General features: G+C 61.6%; 1 protein-coding gene across 2 annotated transcripts in view; it reads right to left on the bottom strand.

Moving 5' to 3' along the window:
• Positions 1-563: 563 nt before the first annotated feature.
• The window catches only part of INPP5A (inositol polyphosphate-5-phosphatase A), a 146,038-nt gene continuing 125,582 nt past the window's right edge, over positions 564-21,019 (bottom strand). Inside the window, exons 10-16 of one of the 2 annotated variants that reach the window (XM_025274234.3) lie at positions 16,255-16,350; positions 15,800-15,874; positions 11,302-11,375; positions 5,336-5,447; positions 2,873-2,941; positions 2,099-2,135; positions 564-1,960 (exon numbers count right to left, since the gene is read on the bottom strand). In XM_025274234.3, the coding sequence (XP_025130019.1) occupies positions 1,911-1,960; positions 2,099-2,135; positions 2,873-2,941; positions 5,336-5,447; positions 11,302-11,375; positions 15,800-15,874; positions 16,255-16,350 (513 nt within the window). In that variant the 3' untranslated portion in view covers positions 564-1,910. Of the gene's footprint in view, positions 1,961-2,047; positions 2,136-2,872; positions 2,942-5,335; positions 5,448-11,301; positions 11,376-15,799; positions 15,875-16,254; positions 16,351-21,019 lie in introns of both variants that reach the window. The other variant, XM_025274236.3, reaches the window with a different exon arrangement.

Here is a 21,019-nt window from a genome sequence, read left to right as displayed (position 1 = left end):
GGTGAACAGCTGGATCTCTCTGGTTCACAGAAGCCCCAGACTGGATGCTCCCCGTGGTTGCAGCTTCATGGGCATGACTGTGGTGTTAATTTTAAAAGTTAAATATAAAGGGTTATTTTATTGTAAGATTTATCTTGGAAGTCATTATTGGAAATGTTAAAAGAGTAAAAGGCTGAGTCTTATTTTTTTCCACACAACTGCACCAATTTTAAAAACAGATGCTTTCCACTGACTGGTTTTCTTTTTAAGAGAGAACTTAAAAAAAAAATTTATGTGCATAAAAACTATTCTCTCAGCTCTAAGTTAGGAGCAAAGGAATTTCCAGTTTTAAAGTTTTGAGGAAAGCAATGCATTTATGTAATTTCATTTAAAAAATGCTGAGGGGTAAATCCCAGTAGGTACCTGTGCAGTAAACAGTCCAAAAGACCTTCTTTCTGCTTCCCACTGCGGCTCAGCTCTATAACAGAATCTGACAAGACTCGGGGCCTGGGTCTCAGACGAGGTGATCTGGACTGCAGCCTGCGAAGAGCCCGGAGTGCCGGAGAAGGGAACACAATCAAACGGTGTTTTCACCAAGATCAATTTTATTGCTTAGGGACCAGAGCGGTCATTTCCAAAGGCCTCCAGAGTGAGCAACAGCTGAAACCCTGCTACACAGAAATCACCGTGGGCCGGAACGGCCGTGTGGCACGTGGACGGAGTGACCACAGCTTGACACACACCCCAATCATTCTGTCGAGGATGCAGACTCGGCCGGTGGATGCCACACCGCTTGCGAGGGTAGTGATTCACCTAAGCCAAGCTTCCCCCTGGCGCCTGCACCCAGCCCGGGAGTTCTGTAGTGTTAAAGCAGATCAATAAACGCCATTTGTGTTTCATCCTCAGGCCGGGCGCCACCTCTGACCGCCGCGCCAGGTGTCGGGGACAGGGACGTGCGGCAGGGTCACGACGGGCCGTGGGAGGCGCGGCAACCGGGGACACGGACAGTTTGTTTCTCTTAATAGTTTATATACAGCCCATGTTAAAAGCGGTTTCTATCAGAAGCAGACTAGGCTATTTTTATTTCTCCCATGATATTATTGTTTTATGTAGAATACTTGGCACCATAGAACAGTAACAAAAGACGGACAAAACGGTTTACAAAATTCTTGAAAGGTACACCCGAGCTAGCTATAAACTTCACATTCAGTTCTTAATATTACACAGCAGGAAGCCTAGGAGTCTGACTGCTCACGTGAGAGCCGCGGGCCGTCCGAGCCCCACGGCGCCACCGGGTGCAGTCCGGGTTTGACAGCTCTGTGTGTGCATGTGCGGGGGACCAGCTCCTAGACTCGGTTCTACTGCTGATATGACACTCAAGCATTCATACTGGAAAGTATATTTAGCATAAGTTTTGGTAAGGTTTATAAATTATTTTTAAAAAGTATATATTTATATATATTTATATATATAAAAATGGAAAGCAGCTGCAGTGTGATTCAAAAACCACGTAACGTGGTAGTAGAGTGACTGACAGGGAGGGGCCTCCAGAAGCGAAAGCGGGGGCCACATGCCCCCGGTCGTGGAGCCCGGCCGGCCCGCTCAGCCCCTGCCACAGGGCGACTCCGAGCCCCGCGGGGTTTCTGCTCCCGAGAAGCTCCTCCATGCTGACAATGATTAAAAATCGAAAACCGTGACGTCTAAAATACAGATCTTTTTGCTGTCTATTAGAGTTTTGGCAACAGGACTGTGACTTGTTAAAAAAAAAACCCAATGTTTCTACTTGATGCCACAAGGACAGACACGACGGTGAGGTATGTGAGGCTTGTCCGGAGCGCCGTCCGGGGCTGAAGCAGAGTGTGGGGCCGGCCGTCTAGCGGTGGCGCTCGGGCGGGTCTGGACGCAGCTGTCGGAGGACGTGGGCCCTCGTGCTACGGGGGGGTCTCGCCGGGGGTCCCCTCAAGGCGCTGGCATCGCCTCCCTGCCGTGGAACCAGGCGTTGGTTACGGGGACACACACACCAGGAAAAGCTCAGAAAGGTGAACTCGAGGGAAGGAGGCATATTTACCACCACGTCACTGCACCACACAACACTTGTGCACACGTGCGTGAGGTTTACCTGCCCCGGGCGCGATGCGGAAGGCCAGGAACACGGGCTGCGGGGGAGAAGAGAGGCCGTCAGGGCCGAGCGTCCACGGCCAGCGGGCCCAGCGCTGGGCCCTGTCCTGGGGAGCTGACCGTGGGCAACCCGAGGCGGAAGGCACAGGGCCGTCGTGCTCCGTTAAGATGGCATTATTTCCACATAGAAATCAGTGTAAAAGCTCATTTCAGAGCCGTGATTCAGGCCCTGAGAACATGGGGAAGGACAGAGCCTGGCCTGGGATCCAGCCGCTGGTTCGGGTGGGCGGCCGGCCTAAGAAGGGGAAGCGGTGACCATCTCTCCTGGGCCGCCGGGACACAGGACCCATGACCCCACTCCCCTCAGAGGGGCTGCAGGCTGGGGGCCGGGCAGAGTCACACTTCCAAGGTTGGTTCCGGAACACTGGGTGGGTCCCTGAAGCTGGGCAGTGACACAGACATCTCTCCCCACCAGGGCGGCAGGGGCAGAGGCCAGTAGGATGCTTGGGTGCAGGCTCAGAAACACCTCCAGAGGGACCATGGGACACAGTCTCTGTCTCCGACACGAACTCGGTCTCGTTGAGCCAGTCTCTTCTGCCTTCCTATCTACCTGCCTCACCACCCCCCTATCTACCTACCTGCTGGTGCTTTATTGAAATTAAACACAGATTGACTCGGCCATGTCTGTGAAGCCAGACCAGGAGGCGGAGAAGGGGGTTAGGAGAAGCACCCCGACAGCCCACCACCCACCACCGCCCCCGCACGGGTCAGTCACCTTGTGGTCTCCCATGCAGACGTTGGGCCCGATGTGGTCGTAGGTGACAACCTTCTCCTCGCTCTCCGACTGGGAAAAGCAAACAGAGGAATAGATGTGGGAGGCGGAAACGGGGGGCTTCCTGGGGAGCAGCGGAGACAGCCCTGTGGCTGTGCCACCCTCCACCCCCTGCCCACTCCTCCATGGGGCTCCAGCTGGCTCAGAACCGCCAGTGAGCGGCTGCCCCCCAGGAGGCAGCGGCGGGAGGCGGCCGGGCAGCACTCAGCCCCTGCTCGTGGGGTGGGAGGGCTCCGGCCTCAGGAGGGCGGCAACCTTCCTTGGGGGCTGGAGGCAACGTTCCCAGGGTGCTGGTGTGGCCTCTGCTCACGGCCATCAGGGCAGATGGGCGCTCTCTTTCCAGTTGTGCCCATGGCACCAAAGAAGCCCACCTGGTCTCCGTTTTCTCCCTTGGCATTTGTTTTTGACCCAGAACTCCCTGTTCAGAGGAGAACAGACGCCCCTGAACGCCACGGGGCCGCACCCAGCGGCCACTAGAGCAGGGCCCCATGCACAGGCCTCCTGCCCACCAGCCTGCGGGTGCCGCCCAGGGTGTGCCACTGGTGGTCAGTTCCGGCTCCAGCTGGGCAGGGCTTTCACTGCCGCGGCTGAAGCCTCTGAGACTATAAACTGAATTATCCTTAATGCAGTAGGAAGTGTGAGGTCAGCTTTACTTTCCAGTGGGATTGCCTGCCAGGAACTGCGACAACAGACCCCCTGCACACCCGTGGCGGCCACAGCGCCTCCCTGGAGTGGGAAGCATTCATCAAACGCTGCGTGGTAATTTACAAAGGCAGCATAAAATTGTGGATTTCCAAGTGCATGATCGCGAGACAGATAAACAGATCACAGCGGGCTCCACACTTCTCCCTGCGCATCCATCATGGCAGTCGCCCCCTTCGTGTTCGGGGCAGGAAGCAGAACCGACATGATGCCGAGCTGACCGAGCGTGGCATGATGGATGACGCCGCGAAAACGCGGCGAGGCGGCTGCTGGGCCGGTGACGCCCACCACCGCGGGAGCCCCAGGGGAGGGCCCGCCGGGGGAGGCCCCCGCCAGGAAGGCTCCGGGCCCTCCCCACAACGGGCCACCCAGCCAGGCTCCGTGCCCGCGAGTCTGCAGCATCAAACCTCCAGCCCTGGAGCAGAGACGAGGCCACGCGCGGGTGGCGGTCGTCCGTCCGCCTTCCGGACTCTGCAGCCCCGGGTGCCTCCCGACGCCAGGCGCTCCAGCTGTCCCGGTGGCTTCACCGCAAGATGCCTTTCCCTGGAAGACGGCCCTCACCTCCTTTCTGCCCCGAGGCGCCTGTTCTGGCCGTAGCTCTGGGCTCCGCCAGCCCAGCGTGCTCAGAGCCGGCAGCTATGACCCACCATGTCCACTGTCCACTCTGCTTCCTCACGTCCCATCACAGAGCCCCGGGGGCAGGCCCAGCAGAGTGTGGGGCCGAGTCGGAGGCCACACGTGTGTGCAGGGTCTGTGTGGTCAGGGCCCATCTGTCCTGTCTGGCTTATGTCGTAAAGCCTGCTTGTGGGAGAGCCCACGGCCCGTCCTCCGTGCTGGGCTCTGGGGCCTGCCTGCCAGCTGTCTGGCAGGCCCCCAGGCCCTGTCAGGGCACGCTCACTGCAGGCCCCACGCACCCAGCCTGGTCCAGGAGGTCTCTCCCCAGGAGCTGGCTTGCAGCCGGGCATCCAGGGCCGCCCGCTCTGGAAAGGCCAGCAGGATCTTCCATAGGGGGCCACGGGGCCGCTGGCGGGGTCGGCCTGCACGCGGCTCGTCCCAGAAGCTCTGCCCTCCCAGCTGCGTCTCTGGATGAGGGTCTGGGCCCCGGGGGGCAGACGGGACCCCTCATAGCAAGTGCGGGGGCCGTGCAGGGTGGTGGCCAGAGCCCTGGACGTCCTGGGTTGAGGTCGGGGGGCCACCTGCCCCCTCCTGACTGGCTGCCCATGTCACTCAGAGGCCGAGCTGCTGCCTCATGAGTCAATGCACCTCATTACTGTATTTTTTCACTGATGGTGTTGACAAAACCAGTGCAGATATTGATTCTTGAGAGCAGTCCTTTTGTGTTAAATGTGGGCATTGAAAACCCCAGGAATCGAGAGGCTACAGGAACTGGAGACCCCCACCCCAGCACTGCATGCAGCCTCCAACCCCTGGCGTTTGTGTGACTCAGCTCAGATTTACAACTTAAGGAAATAGGACGACTTCACAGCTCAGGAGCTCTCTCGAGGACAAGAGCCCATTGACTTCTCCGAGCACGCAATAAACTGATAGGACTCCTGACGCCCTGGCGACCGACCATTTACGCTGTTTTGACTCCAGAACCTGGGCTACTTCCCAGCCCGAGGACCGAAGGCAGGAGGGTGCCCCCAGCCCGGGCCCACCCCCTAGACGGCCCGCCTCCCAGCCGGCCCCCCAGGCCTCACTCACCCTCAGGACGAGCTCCTTGGCCGACGGAGACATGAGGACGCGGTCACACCAAGCGGGGCAGCGGGTGTTCATGTACTGCCGGCCCTGGCTGCAGTCCTCGCTGTATGGGTAGCTGGGGAGACAGGACGGGGGCGCGGTCGGCAGCCGCTCGCCGGCCCCCCCGCTGCCCCTCCTCCATGCGGGACCCGCACCCCAGAAAGGCCCAGCTTGTCCAGGGGACGGAGAGGTGACAGAAGCTTCCCAGAACTGAGTCCCACACTGTCCCCAGCACTTCAGATAAATCCCCCTAGGACGAGGCTCATCTTCTCAACTTGGTTTTGCTTCTGGACGCAGCCTAAAGCACAAACCTGCACAGATGCCTGCGGCTGGCTGGCTGACAGACCCATTCCTGCCCCCTCAGCACGTGTCCTGTGCCCCCGTGTGTGGGAGCCCTGGACCAGCTGGACAGACAAACGTCCTGGCCAGGCACAGAGCCTTCTTGGTCGAATATCACCATTTTATATTTATCATTACAGACAAGAACCTACACATGGTCCAACTCTGAATTAGGGACCACGGAGAAGTCCAAGAAGTGCCTCCTAACCTTTAATATAAAAGTGGACCTGTCCACTGCAGGGAGGCGGCCCCCGGTGCCCCGTCTTTGCGATGCATGCTGTCCCTGTGTTATACACATTTTTGTTTTTCACAAAAGTGAACGCTGGAGCTCTTTCCCTAATAATTTGTCCTGTAAAAGCATCTCTCTCCACGTAGAGCACTCGTCCATACTTGGGAAGGGATGCGTCCCTCTGGGGAGTCAGACACTCTGCCTGGGCGGGGCCAGGGGGTGTGCCTCTGCCAGTGTGTTGGTCACGGTTGCCCCGAGGCACGTACCCAGGCAGAGCCCTGTGCAAGGGGCTCAGCAGCCCACTCCCAGCCCAGGCGCCCGACCACAGCCAGCCGCTGGGACCTTGCTTCCTGTTTGCTCCCGTACCCGTTTCAGCAGCAAGCATCTATCCACTGTTGGAAGCGTTTTGGTTACTTCTAGGTTTGGGGAGTTCTTGATTGTGATGAGTGGACCCCCAGGGGCCCAAGATCCTTTTGGGGGCTGGAAGGTAAACTCCGTGTTCATGGTCACACAGACATGCTACCTGCTGTTCTCATGGTGCTCGCACGGCCCCACCCCACACCACACAGGCAGAGGCCACAGGAATGGTTCCTGGACTGGGTCTCGAGCCTGTGAGAGCCGGTTTAGGAGTCGGTGGGAGGAGTGGGGAGCACGTGAAGGTGGGACCCTCAGACCTCAGGGAAGGGAGGTTTGGAAGGTGCTGTCCTGAGGGCAGGGGTCTGGACAGGGCTGCGTGCGGGGCGAGAACCTTTCACATCACAGGAAGCCGCTGCCGCACCTCGGTGGGTGAGCCCGCTAAGCCGTCTCACTTCATTTTTGTTTTCAAGCCAATGACAGTGTGAGCTGGAGTGTGTTCACAGCTGGGATGATGAGGGCAGAGGTGCAGGGAGGCTCTGAAAACCAGGCGTGCCAGCCAGAGGCCGCCACCGAGTACCCCTGCAGAGAGGCTCTGAAAACCAGGCGTGCCAGCCAAAGGCCGCCACCGAGTACCCTGCTGTCAGCACCGCCTGTCTGCTGGCACCAGCGATGCCCATGGCGCATAATTCCCTGGTTGACAAGCTGGATGCCCTGGGGTGGCCACTGTCCCTCAAACAGACACTGTCCATCACCCCCTGCCCCCAGGAGATGCCGAAGCTGGACAGCCGGTGGAGCACAGGCTGTCTCCACAAACGCCAAGAGCCCGCAGCCCCGGATCCCACGAGCCTCTGTCCTGACCACCTGGCCCAAGTGGGAGAAGGAGTCGTTTTCACAGAACAGTCAGGATGATGCAGGCCTGGGGAGTGTGGAGAAGAGCCAGCACGGCCCTTCCTTGTGACAGGTCACGTGGACAAACCCAGACGTGGTCTCCCTCCCTGGCCAGTGCTGCTTCTGGACAGATCCCCAGGGGGTTCAGCCACGACAGAAGCAACAGAGCCAGGAGGTTCCGCCTTTTAACCACAAAGAGGGCAGTGTGGTAGAGCCCAGGCACAGGATGCCCTGGAGCAGGCAGATGTGCCTGAGGACATCCCTGCACACCTGGCAGCACACCCACCTGGTACATACCCATCAGGTACACATACATACATAGGTACCCAGCCACCAGGTACACATCCACCCAGGTACACAGCCTCCAGGTACACATTCACCAGATACACTCCCAGGCAACACACTCACCCAGATAATACACACACCCAGGTACACACCCTAGCCATACACCCAGGTAACACTCCCAGGGAATGCATACACCTAGGAAACACACATGTATACGCATACACACATGAGTTTTGTACCACATACACAAAAATTCATTAACACATCATGAACATACCCCCACATAAAAATCTACACACATGCCAATTCCTGTCTGCTCATATGTGAACACACCATGTACATGTGCACATGGAGCTTATGCACACACACAACAAATGCACACCTGTACACACATGTATTCACACACACACACCACACACAGGCCCAGGTATACACATACCCATGCACATGTGCATACACAACCCACACCGCACACCCACAAGACATGCTGCATACACCCACACACACATGCCCACATATCCACACCTGTGCCTGTATAACCATGTCTGCACACACACATGTGCGTCCATACCATGTACATACACTCACACCTGTGCACACCCACACCCATGCACTATGGATACCATATGCACACATGCCAACATGTGCACTGCACAAACACATGCAATTAGCCTGTAACCTGACCACATGTATCCTGCACACACACCCACACAAGTACATGCCTGCACACACATGCACTCACACCCATGCGGGGGCCACATCAGGCACACGTGCTGACACAGTGCACACAGTAAATACACCCATGCACGCTCCTCTGTGCACACACCCTACACACGTGTGCACAGGAGCTCATGCCTGCACACATACAGGCAGCACTCCTGCTGCTGCTGCTGAGTCGCTTCAGTCGTGTCCGACTCTGTGCGACCCCATAGACGGCAGCCCACCAGGCTCCCCCGTCCCTGGGATTCTCCAGGCAAGAACACTGGAGTGGGCTGCCATTTCCTTCTCCAATGCATGAAAGTGAAGAGTGAAAGTGAAGGCTCCTGGGATCACTTAGTTTCTGGCAGTCAGAGAACACATCTGGGTACCAAATGGCCACTGTTTCTAACCATGTCCCTGCAGCTGCTTCTGCTGAAAGGTTCCCCGTGTTGGGACAGCTCTCCAGACACAGGGCTGTTGAGAGCCACCCAATGGTCAGAAACATGGTTTTAAACATGAGGGAACAAAATGGAGGGGATGGGTGTGACCCAGGCACTGGAGGAGGGGAAGGTGGGTAGTGGGGGAAGGGATGATAAGGTAGTGGGGGAGGGGTAGGTGACCTGGAAGTGGGGGGGGGGCGGGTGACCTGAAATGTGGGGGAAGGGCCGTGACCTGGACTGTAGGGTGGGGTGAGTGACCTGGGCAGTGGGGAGGGCTGGGTGACCCAGGAAGTGGGGGAGGGGTGAGTGACCTGGAATGTGAGGGAGGGGTGAGTGACCTGGGATGTGGGGGAGGGGTGGGTGACCTGGACTGTGGGGGAGGGGCCGTGACCTGGACTGTGGGGGAGGGATGAGTGACCAGGGCAGTGGGGAGGGGTGGGTGACCCAGGAAGTGGGGGAGGGGTGAGTGACCTGGAATGTGGGGGAGGGGTGGGTGACCTGGACTGTGGGGGAGGGATGAGTGACCTGGGCAGTGGGGAGGGGTGGGTGACCCAGGAAGTGGGGGAGGGGTGGGTGACCTGGACTGTGGGGGAGGGGCGGGTGACCCGGGCAGTGGGGGAGGGGGGTGACTTGGGCGCTGGGGAGGGACTGATGACCCGAGCTGTGGTGGGGGTTGGGTGACACAGGCAGTGGCCTGGATGGCCTTGCCTTGGAGACTCAGGCTTTGCTTGCAGGCTGGGAGGTCAGGGGCTGTGAGCGGGGACCCTCAGCTCAGGGAGCCCACGGATTAGTCTGTAAACCGTGACCTTTTCCACCCCAGAGAACCTGAAATGCTACTTCCCAGTTAAACGGAGAAAGTCTGACCCCTCGACCGATGGGCCTCCCAGTGGCCCCCACCCCATTCCTCCCAGACCACCTTCCCTCAGGGGGCAGCCCCACCTCCAGCCAGAGAAAGGTCTCTGGCCGAGACGTGCTTGCAAGGACAGGACACCGTTCCTGGAGAGCTGGCACGGCCCTAACACACCGACCAGGTCACAGGATGTCCACGGTTCCAGGATGAGGGCAGAACGTCTCAGGCTGTTCTCCTGCCGCATGAGCCCGTCAGGCCTGAGGCAGGTGAGCCCAAGAGGGCCGGTGACCTCTGGGTGCCCACAGCGTGGGCACCAACCCTGAGTTCCTCTCACTTGGCACCAAAGTATCCCCACCCCCAACCTACCAGCAGGATCTCACAGGCCAGGCCATGCCGGGCCACGCCCCTCCTGGGAGCCACACCCCTCCCCAGAGCCCACCCCTGAGGCCTGGCTGAAGTCCAAGGTCTGTGCAGGCCGACGGGTCCCTCCCAGCCCTGACATGCCTGTCTCTCTGCTGCCTTGGGGATGGGGGCTCGTCCCTCGGCCACCAGAGCGGACCACAAAGTCCTGGGTCTCCTGGTGGGCCCATTCCCTCCATGCCTTCTGCGCTCTGTGCCTGGCTGAATGTCCAGGCTGCGAGGTTTGGAGAAGCTCAGGGACAGCCACCTGCTCGGGCTGTTCGGGAGCTGTGTCCATAGCTCCTCCTCCTGGCCGGGCCGCAGCCCTGAGGGAGGCGTGTGGACCCTGATCAAGCGGGAGAGATGCCCAGGACCCCCGCATCACCCCCAGAGGGCGGGGGGAAACCGGTCCCTCAGGACGGCTTCAGCTTCCAGCGGTCCCTGGCGGCACATGTCACTGCACACTTTATTTTGCTTCAGTAGCATCAGAGCCCGAGGACGAAGTGGCGGGGCAGCTCCTGGATGCACTGCTGAGGCTGCCCGCTCAGGCCCAGCTGCTGAGTCACACATGGGCTCCCAGGCATCGGAGCTGTTGCTGGGTGCCCACCAGGCCCCCGGGGGCCACATCCCTGCCTGTCTGGCCCCTGCACCTCGAATCACTGGTCTGGGCGCTGACGGTGAGTGGCAGGCACCCAGACACCTCAGCCCGTCTGGACTCACAGGTAGTCCCAGGTCCAGCGGACATCTGACCTCTGGAGTGAGGCTCAGGAAGTAGGGTAAGCTTCACGGGGAGCCCGGGAGGACCTCTGATGCGGATCTGACGTGTTTACCTCCCCTGAGGCCTGGCACAGATGGGGGTGGGGGGGCAGATGGCACTCTCAGCCCCACCCGCAGCGGCTCCCAGCGGCCTCGTTCCCTGAGGATGATTCCCCGAACCTGCCCAAGGCCCGTTTTCTCCCAAGTGGTAAGAATTCCCACTTGGCATCTGTAAAACGGCAGAGACAGGGGAGCAGCCGTGGGGGGCGTCCGTGTCCTCCAGATGGGCCTGGGGTGGCTGAGCGGGCTGAGTGTCCTGGGCCATTTTGTAATTGGCTCTCTTTCCCCCCACCCCAACCCAGCCCCCTGTGGCCCCGGGCGGGTCAGGGAGGAGCACGCTGTTATTGCTGCGGATTTCAAGATTCTGTAAACACCAGAGCAAAACACCACAAAAGCTCACATACCCGAGAAAGAGAACCAACACCCGCGTCCCGACGGCCCAAGAAAGATCCAGAGCTTGGCACTGCCTCAGCGGCCCCTCGTAGGCGCCTCTGGGAGGCTGTGTCGGCACCGAGGAGAGCAGCCCCTACCATGCTCTCCAGGCTGGGGAGGGGGCGGGAGGAGGCATGGGGGGCACAGAAGCACAGACGGGAGGTTCCCTGTGGGCCAGAGAGTGGGCGGTCCTTACCTGGGAGGGAACGAGATGTCCAGTTCATACAGTCTGTCCTTAAACACAGACAGCTCTTTGTCGAATTCTAATAGCTGAGGAAAAGAAAGAAGATAAGGGTCACTTGGGCTTGCGCTCCTGGGGGCACCGGACAGCCTGGGCAGGGACACCGTGATTTCAGACCCCAGCACCTGCCCTGCATGAGGGCTGCCCAGGTGTGTGGCTGGACAGTCCTGCAGGCCCCGGGGTGAGGCCCAGTGCTGACCAGCTGGGGCCACCTTGCCCCACTGAGCGTGCAGGGTGCGGCCACGGCCACGCTGGAGTCACTCTGAGGTGCCCTTGCCCGAAGGCAGGGTCCAGCTAGAGCCACACTCTTGAGTGTGGGCCTCACCCAGAGGACCGCAAATGGCACTGGCCTGGTGGGCTCCTCAGAGCCACGCCCATGGGCACTGCGCCTCCAGGAGGCAGGCCCTGTGGCCACGCGCGCCCTGGGCACGTGGTCACCGCTTACGCTCTCGGCAGCGTAGGGCAGCATGGCATCGCACAGGCCCGAGGCCACACGGCCCCCTCTGCTCCCGCCATCTCAGCCCTGCGATCCGCACGCCGTGTGTGCAGAGCAACCCTGGACGCCAGGCTCTACCTAAGCCACCCGCAGAGCCCGCGGGCAGCAGGCCAGCCCTCAGCCGGACCGCTCTCCTCGGGTGAGTCGGGGGAAGCAGGCCGGACACCTCCCGGCAGGAGCTCCTGGGGGTGATTACGGGGGTGGGGGGACTGAGGCTCCTTTTGCACAAACAGGACGCTTCAGACACAGCCACCTGATCCCAGTGGCCACCAAGCGCCGACCCTGCCTGGTGAGGCTGGAGGCTGGGTCCCACGGCTGCCACCGTGAGCCCACATTTGCTAAGAGGCACCGGTGGCAAACCTCGCCCCACTCAGCACCCCTGCTGGGGGCCTAGGGGTGCAGGGCCAGAAGCGGGGTGCAGAAAGGGTTTGGGGGGAGGGGAGGCACAGGATGGGGGCTGTGTGGGGGTGGGGGCTGGGGCCAGAGCCCCTCAGTTCCCAGGCACAAGCAGTGTCCTGCCCCCACCTCCAGGGAGCAGCCGGGGCCAAACGACTTCTGGAAGGTTCCTAAGTCGGTGTTTCAGGGTGCCTGTGGTGGGGAACAAGTCTCCAGGGAGGGTGAAGCATGAGCGTGGGGCCTGGACCAGCTCTGGGCTCACACAGGTGTGCACACACATGTGCTGGAGACACCCTCACAGCACGCTCGCAGGATGCACCCCCAGAGGGAGACAGCAAGCATGTCATCCACAGCCTCCCGAACGTGAATGCTCAGCCTTCACAGCTCAGGAGGATGGCCCTGACCCCTGAGGAGTCTGCCAGCATCGCGGCGCATCGCGCCCGGAGGCCCGCCACCAGCGTCCTTCCGTGGGGGGGTCCGGTTCTGGGGTTGCTCTCAATCTTGGCGTCTGGTGTCCTGCTACAGACGCCCCGAGCTCTTGAGGACCACGCCTCCCACCCCTGCCAGCTCCAAGCATCCCTCCCATGTCCTGCCCACGACCCACCACATGAGCACCACGCCCGGCCCGCTCTGTCCGTCTGGACACTCCGCTCCCTGGGGGGGACTTTCCCGTCCCTGGCTGCTGTGAGAGCCGCTTGTGTGTCTTCATCTGCCTGGAGTTTTGAGCATATGGTGTTTATGTTTCTGATTCTTTCTCTGTTTCCTTTAAATAGTCTCAGAATTTTTATCAAGCATTCCGTGATCTGACCTCTTGGACTCTCTCTACCGTGGAGGGCTCCCTGCCCTGCATCCACGGGAGGCCGGCACGCTGTGTTTCAGGAATGATATTGCATTTCTGTTGAAATGGTAATCTGTATCTCTTTGAGATTTTTCACAGCCTGATGACCAATTTCACATGTATCTTAAACATTCTTCTTGATTACAAAGTGAGGAACAGCGCAGGGTGTGTGCGGACAATGATGAAGCGGCCGGCCGGCCGTATCTGTCAGGCACAGTCCGGGCTGCACGCCTGCCTCTGCTGCTGCAGAGGTGCGGCGCTGATGAAGGGAAGAGGCTGGAAAATCGATGCGGCGGAGCCAGAGCAGGTGCTACACACACAGAAAACATCTCTATCCGACGGGCCGAGCGCCGGGAACACTCCCGCGCCTGCCCTGGGACAGCCGCGGAGAATTTAATCTCTCCAAATCCTCACCAGGGCACTCCATCCTGCCGCCCTGACAGCCACACTTATAATTAATTATACAATTTCGATGGGAATATCGACTAAACAAAGCTATAAATCATAGAAAAAGTCAATAGGCATGGACACGTTCAATCATGTCCCGGCCGATGATTACTACTCTTAAAATACAATAATTATTTTCAGAGCCAGCTTGAATTAAATTTCTGTCAGGCGGGAACAAGACCAGTGGTTGATCAAGGATGCGATGGACCCGGGGCCGCGGCTGAGCTGCACATCCATCCTGGTGGGCGTCTCACCCTGAAGGTGAGCGCTTGTCCGGAGGCCCCTGGGGGTCTGCACGCCCGCCTCCTGCAGGGGGCCGCGGTTACCGTGGAGCCAGCCCTGCACCGGGAGGCATGAGGCCTCCGCCCCTGAGCTTCCTGACCCGACCAGGGGGCCCGGGGGCCCCCCAGAAACCCTCGTGGAGGCCTCATCTCTGCTTCGACTCCATCACGTCTTTTCATCTTAGGAGCAGACTCAAACTTCTCCCAGATATTCAAATTAATTTTCCTCCACATTGAAAGCACGGTTTCACAGGGTAAATTAATACGGAAATAAAATTACATCTAAGGTGATGTCTGTCGTTTCCAGGTGATGACACGCTTCCCAGGCAGTAAGGGAGGCCAGCGGGGCTCTGGGCCCAGGGGCGCCTTGCCTCTGCCCACCCCCCACGCTGTGGGACGCAGGAGGAGCCCACCTCCCCGGGACCCGAGGGTCCCCAAGGAGCCAGCTGTGCACAGGCTGTGGGCCAGTGTCCAAGGACACCAGGTGGGTGGAAGCGGCAGAGGAGGCTCGGGAGCGCCTGGGGCCGGGGTGCACCCATGCAGCGGGGGGAGGCGGCCTCGCAGAAGAGGGCTGGGCCCCCCATGGTGGGCTCAAAGCTGGGCTGAGTGGATGGCTGTGTGACTGGGCCTGGCTGAGCTCCAGGCCGGGGTGGGTGGGGGGAACGGAGGGGGTGGGGTGCAGGAAGGAGGCAAGGGCAGGGGCCGGGGCCGGGGGCAGACTAGGTGATGGAGACTCCAGGCCCCAAAGCCAACGGACATGAGAGGTGAGAGGTCCTGGCGAGTGATGGGGGCTTCCCAGAGGCAGGCAGGCAGGCAGGTAGGCAAGGCGGGGTGGCTCTGTGCAGGGACTCGGGACTGGCAGGGTCTGCCGGACAGCTGGACAGTCCCCCATCCAGACAGATGTGCCCCTCTCTGGGTGCAGGCAGTGGACCCTGCTCAGTGAGGCACAGAGCCCCCATGGGGCCTGAGGAAATGTGATGCAGAGGTGCTGCCTAGAGTCCGCGGGTGACCAGGCTGCCCAGGGCACCCGGAGCACAGAGGGCTGAGCGGGGGCGGAGGGACAGACAGGGCCTCAATCTGCACACGGTTCTGGCCTTTGGGATGAAGACGGCCCTGAGAGGTCACAGTGGTCTTGGTGGGGTAACCAGGAGCTAAAAGTGGGGACCGCGGTACAGACAGTGCCTCACCAGGGTGGGGGGAGCAGCCAGGGCCTCAGGAAGGGGGGGGGCACAGGGCACACCTGGGTGGGGGAGGCTGCCTGCAGGCATGGCTGACCTGCTGATAACACACAGGCGCCAGAGGAATGGATCAAAGCAGGTCCAGCTGACGTTCACACCGCGGGGCAGCCCCCAGCCCAGCCCTCCCGTTGCCTGTGTGCAGGCAGTCTGTGCAGGGACCTGCTCACGGGAGGAGGGGTAAGCTGCAGGGATCTGTTCACATGTACTTCACTCTGCACATGCACACATGCACACGTGTACTTCACTTTGCACACACACGTGTGTACTTCACTCTGCACATGCACACGTGTACTTCTCTCTGCACACATGTGTGCACTTCACTGCACACTTCTTGTCCTTGGATTTGTCAGTCTCCTTCTTGATTGTACACATGCACACACGCACATGTGTACTTCACTCTGCACATACACGCGTGGTTCACTACACACCACACACACACGGGGTTGGTGGCAGAGAATGTCCCTCAAATTCTCAAGACAGTCTCTCCTCTTTCCAAGGAAGCCCAGGCTTCAGTGGGTGGGCCCTGAACAGAGAGGGTCTGCACCCAAAGCTGTCAGCCCTCTGCCTCTCACCTGGGGGGTCCCCAGGGCTAAGGGCTATTCTGCCGGTCAAAGACAGTAAGGCAGGTGGATGCAGCCTGGCCAGAGGCAGGAGGCACACCAGGCAGGGCCCAGCCAGACGTGACGGGAGGACCGGGGGTCAGCACTGCCCAGAGCAGCGGCGGGGGACCAACCACACATCGCATGGCGGGACTCACCGCAGTGCCGTTGTCGTCCCGGAAAACCTCCTGGTTGAAGTAGTCAAAGAGCTTCTTCTCCAGCTGGAGCATCACCTGTTGGGGGTGGGGCGTCAGAGCAGGGGGCCCCTCCCCAGGGCGGGACCACGGGGGTGGGGGGCGTCAGAGCAGGGAGGGTCACGGGGGGCCATCAGAGCAGGGGGCCCCCTGCTTAGGGCGGGGCCACGGGGGGAGGGTCAGAGCAGGGGGCCCTCCCCAGGGCGGGACCACGGGGGCGGGGGCGTCAGAGCAGGGGGAGGCCTCAGGGAGCCATCAGAGCAGGGGGCTCTCCCCAGGGCGGGTCACTGTGTGCAGAGGGGCGTGAGAGCAGGTGGGCCCCCTTTCCAGGGAGGGGCACCTCCCCAGGGAGGGGCCACGGGGGGGCGGGTCAGAGCAGGGGCCCCTCCCCAGGGCGCCTGCGCACCCTCCGCGCTCACCTTCCGGTCGTTGTCTGACTCTCGGAATATCAGCTTCACGACTTCGTTGGTGTCCGCGGCCCGAACCGTCTGCATCGTGGCCTTTGTGCAGAGAGTCTGGGAAAGACACGGAGGAACCAGGTCCGAGACCTGCCACCTGGCCGCCCGACCCGGTCCCTCCATCCTCGCTGTCCGGCTGGGCTGGGGGCTCACTCCCCCTGAGCGCCCGGCCGGCCCCTCTGCCCTCCGTCCAGGCTGCTCTGTGGACCCAGGGGCCCAGGAGGTCCCCAGGGCCACGACGGTGGAGAGCAGCCAGGCAGGACCTGGAGGGCGGCAGGGAGGCAGAGGCCGTTGGGGGGCACAGAGGGAGGGGGCCAGGCCTCCCAGCAGGTACACCTGGTCCTGCCCCACCCTGGGCGTGGGGCAAGGACAGGCCACAGCAAGAAGGTAAACAGGGTCCCTCCCCAAAGTCAGGACGAACCCGGAGCCTGGCCCGGGGGCAGCAGGGCAGCGCTGGCCAGACCCACATACAGTGGAGAGAAAGAACCGCTCTGGAGGGGCTGAGCGACGGCCAGGCTCGGAGAAGTGCTGGCGAGGACTCGGGCCATGCACCTCCCTTCGGAAAAGTCCGTCCGCAGGGTCCAGAGAGGCTGCGGGGGCCAGGGGCCACAACCAGATTTTGCTTTATGTGTAAGTTATACCTCGATAGAGCCATTTTTTTTTTTTTTGTCCCCATAGTTTTTATGAAAAAGATAAAGAAGAAGGACTGCCGCAGCAGGACTAATGTTGACCTGAAGACACCCGTTCATCCGAGGAGCCCGTGGGAGGACCTTGCAGTGGAGCGCGGGGCTCAGGCCCAGGGTGGCCGGCACTGTGGGGGGAGCATTGACATTCAGGGCACACACAGCTAATCAGGTCAAGCCCCCAAAGTGGCTTTTTGACTCATGTGTCACAAATCAGTCTGGCCGCCTTCAAATGGCCGGATTAGAACAAGGGCCCCAGCGACCCTGCCTGGGCGTGCCCACCGGCCAGCGAGGAGGCTGAGCCATCCAGATGCTAATGTGCTACGGGGCTTAAGAGCGGTGAATGGGGAGGCCCGGCGGGCAGACGGCTTACTCGGAGGAAACGCATAGTCTTCGCCCAAAGGCGGCTGCTGCAAACTTCTTAAAAAAACTCTTTCTCTCTCCCCCTCGCACGGGCTCCCAGCGGATACACATCTGCCTGGCCAGCCCCTCGCGCTTGGCCACTCCCACACCCGCCGGAGCCCCTCATTCAGGGCGCCCAGGCCTCCCCTTTCAGCTGCAGCCGTGACCAGTCGAGCAGAAAGCCCGGGGCAGCGCCTTTCCGGCTTGCCATACAGAGGCATTTTCCTCTTTTCAAAGGAGAGAAAAATTCTCCAAATGCTGTTTTTAAAGAACCATCTGAGGTTTATTTCGCTACCAGTGGCCGTGTGGAGGCACTGGAGGGTGGCGTGGGTGTCTTGCTGGCGCTCGGGGCCCCGGGCTTTTTGCTTGGAGTTTGGCGATGCAGCCACTGCCAGGGACAGGCACTGTGGGGGCCCCAGGACGGCAGGGCCGGAAAGGCAGCTTGTGGTGTTCTCGCTGCGTGGCTGGCCCGCTCTCCTCTGCAGCACAAACGCGCCCCCCACCCACCCCGGGTCCAAATTTCATTGCTGGTGGAGCCCCTCAGGCCCCAAGAGGGGAGCCCCTGAGTGTGGCCTTACAGAACCCGCTCTGATCTCTGCCAGATGCAGGGGGTGAGGGGCAGACAGCCAGCCCTGCACCCGAGGATGGGGGTCCACCGCCCCGGGGTCAGCCAGGAGCTGGTCAGGGCCGTCCTGGTCAGAGTAACGCCTGACCTGGGGGGTCTCTGTTCTGGGGGGATCTCTATTACAGGTCGAGAAGCGCTTTTGGGCAAACGTGTGCAGTAAGCTTGGTGTGCGGAGGTCAGAGGCACACCAGCCGTTTCCTCGCTGCGGTTGCGGAGTTTCAGATGGTGAGGAGAAGCGGCGGGGCTCTCCTGTGGGTGCACTCCAAGAGGCAGCAGGTGCCACAACAGCGCCTCGTCTGTTCACGACGTCCTGCTAGGCTTTAGCCCAGTCATGGCTGTGATTCCGCAGACCCTGCTTCTGTCCACACCCAGCATGCTGGACCGCAGGAGGGGGTCCTCTGCACCCCCAGCTGCCAAAGGACCGCAGAGGTCAGGCAGGCGGGCACCTGCGGTCGGTGTCCGGAACGTGCAGCGTGTCCAGGGGGGCACGCATGGGGCTGGGGGCGTTGGGGAGACCATGACGGAGCTAACAGAGCAGGGAGGCTGGTCGGGGCCCCGCGCAGGCTCTCACCCTGCCCCTGGGCCCTGCAGGACCGCACGCGAAGGGGCTGGGCTCAGAGGACACTTTTGTCCCCAACTTATCCTGACCAGACTGGGTGTTAGAGCCAGAAGGAGGCTGTTTCAGGCTTGGGGGGCGGGGGGGTGACTGCCCCCCCACACCTGCTCAGGGTCCTCCCTGCGGCTCTCCCCCACCCGGAGGAGGGCAAGGGCTTAAACGAACCAGACCAGCCGCCAAGCAGCCTGGCCCCGGAGGCGGCCCCGGCTCCAGCTCCTCCTTCGCACCTTCTCTTTTTGCTCGTGTGTGACCCTGAGGGCACAGTGCGTGCGGACGCTCTCACCACGGACAGGGGCCGGCGTGCCCACGGGGTCCGGCACCCTCGCGGTGGGGCCCGTCTGCAGATGCTGGAGGCCTCTCCCCGTCAGGGGTGTGGGAGGCAGCCCACGGGGTCCTCGTCTCTGCCCAGATCACTCGGCTTCTAAGACCTCTGGGGATTAACCTTTGTCCCAACAAATGGAAAGTAAACTGGCCTTCAAATGGAAAGTTACTGGACAGCGGCTTCCTGAAGTTGTGAAGCCCAGCCCGGCAGGGCCTCGGGTGGCCTCCCCCCGCCGGATGTGGACCCGTGGGAAGGACAGCCGGCAGCCCCCCCGGGAGGCCAGCCGCATGCTGCGGCCCGCGGACTGGACACAGCTCCGCAGAGCTGGGGTCCCTCCACTGCCCGAAACGGAGCCGTGTGTCTGGAGAATGCAGGGCCACCACGTCCTGCCCAGCCCCAGCTCCAGCTCCATGGAGAGCGGGCGAGCCCCTCCAACCGGGTTCAGCCACTGAGGGATAGGTCTCCTGCTCGCCTGGGGAAGAAGAAGGTGCTGGTCTGAAGAAAGCACAGGTCCCTGCTGCAGGCCGCCCCTTCCTGACACCTACAGGCGGGATCTGGGGCCGGGGGAGGCAGGCCCCGGGGGCCAGGCTGGTGGGTGGGCTCCGTGCGCCCCGCTCTAGGGCTTTCATCCCCTGACAACCTCACGCAGGAAACATGCGGACCCTCTGATAGCGTGAAATCGGGAACAAAGCCAGGGCACAAAGAGGCCGACTGGCTGTGGCCGCCGTCCCCTCTCCAGCAGCCAGCACGTTCCAGGGCCAGCCCGAGGGGCTGCAGGAGAGAGCTTGGACAGGAGGCCCGTCCCGGGGGCGCTAAAGGTGGTGCCCGCAGCGTGAGGACCCTCGGCTGGCCGCCCACCGCACGGCTGCTGTCATCTAGGGGCCCCTCCGCAGGGAGGCCCGTCCCTGCCCCACCTGGGCAAGGACAGCAGCCTCGCTCTGGGGAGCGAGTGGCTGCCCTGGGCAGCGTTTCAGGTGCAGGGAGTGAAGCTGGAGAGGCCCAGACCTTGGAAGAGGTTTGGTGTTCCTCTTGGGACCAAGCGGCCCAGCCCGCACCTGCCTTGAGCCCCGGGACACAGGTGTGCACACGCGGCCTTCTCGGAGGCCCTGGGCTCAGGCCGCTCACGTGGGACTGGGCTCTGGAGGACCAGTCCCCGCACCCCCATGAGCCCACCACCCAGACCCACCTCTCAGGGTGGAGGGGCGAAGGCCAGCCTGTGGGGGCTCCTGGGCCCGACTCTGGGCACTGACGCGTCATGGAGCACAAAGTGCCAGAGGCCGACGGCGGGCGCCCCACGGGTCAGGGATGCTGGCGCAGTCCCGCCCACCAGGCAGGGCCCGGGTCCGCCGCCGGCACCTGCAGATGCCCTTTCAGCCTCCCCGCCACACGCGTGCGCACACACGCACACGTGGACGCATAGCTCCTAGGAGGCAGGGGCCCCAGTGTGCCTGGCCTGCTCGGGCGCAGGGCCCCCTGGGTGGCCTGGCCGGCCTGAAGCCCAGGAGGCCACCGTGCTGGGAGGGGCGGGGGCAGGGGGTCTGTGGCCAGGGGTCTGTGGCCAGGGTCCTGGGCCACGGTTGCGGCCCCTGGGTGGGGGGACTCATGCTGTGAAGACCAACGTCACTGGGCAGCTTCCACCGTCAGCTGCACAGAGTGGGGCCCAGAGCAGCCACCCCGAGAACAAGGGAGCGACACCCCCCTTCTCCTCCACGGTGCGGGCTGGGGTGTGAGGCTGCAGGAGGGGCTGGCAGGGACCCCACCTGCAGGGATCGCCTCTGGTGACAGATCCCTGGCTATCACGGTCCGGCGGCCTGCCCGACAGACAGAGGGCACCATCCCGGAACGGCCGAGGATCAGAGGCTGAGCAGCGCCCGTGCGGGCTTCTCACCAGAGAACATCGGGGCGGGGTCGCCCTGCGTCTAGAGGGAGCCGCTCCCCTCACACCCCAACTCTGTTCACTCTGACCCTCAGTGATACCATCTCTTCAGAGGTTTTCCTGGCAGAGCCCTGAGTCCAGGGATGACACACATTTCTTGACTGCTGAAAGCCTCGGACTCTGAGGGCCTGAAGCATGGACC

The sequence above is a fragment of the Bubalus bubalis genome, chromosome 23 (genome assembly GCF_019923935.1).
Source record: "Bubalus bubalis isolate 160015118507 breed Murrah chromosome 23, NDDB_SH_1, whole genome shotgun sequence".
Lineage (NCBI taxonomy): Eukaryota > Metazoa > Chordata > Mammalia > Artiodactyla > Bovidae > Bubalus > Bubalus bubalis.
The sequence above is the reverse complement of the archived record's forward strand: the minus strand, read 5'-3'. Positions and strand labels throughout refer to the sequence as shown.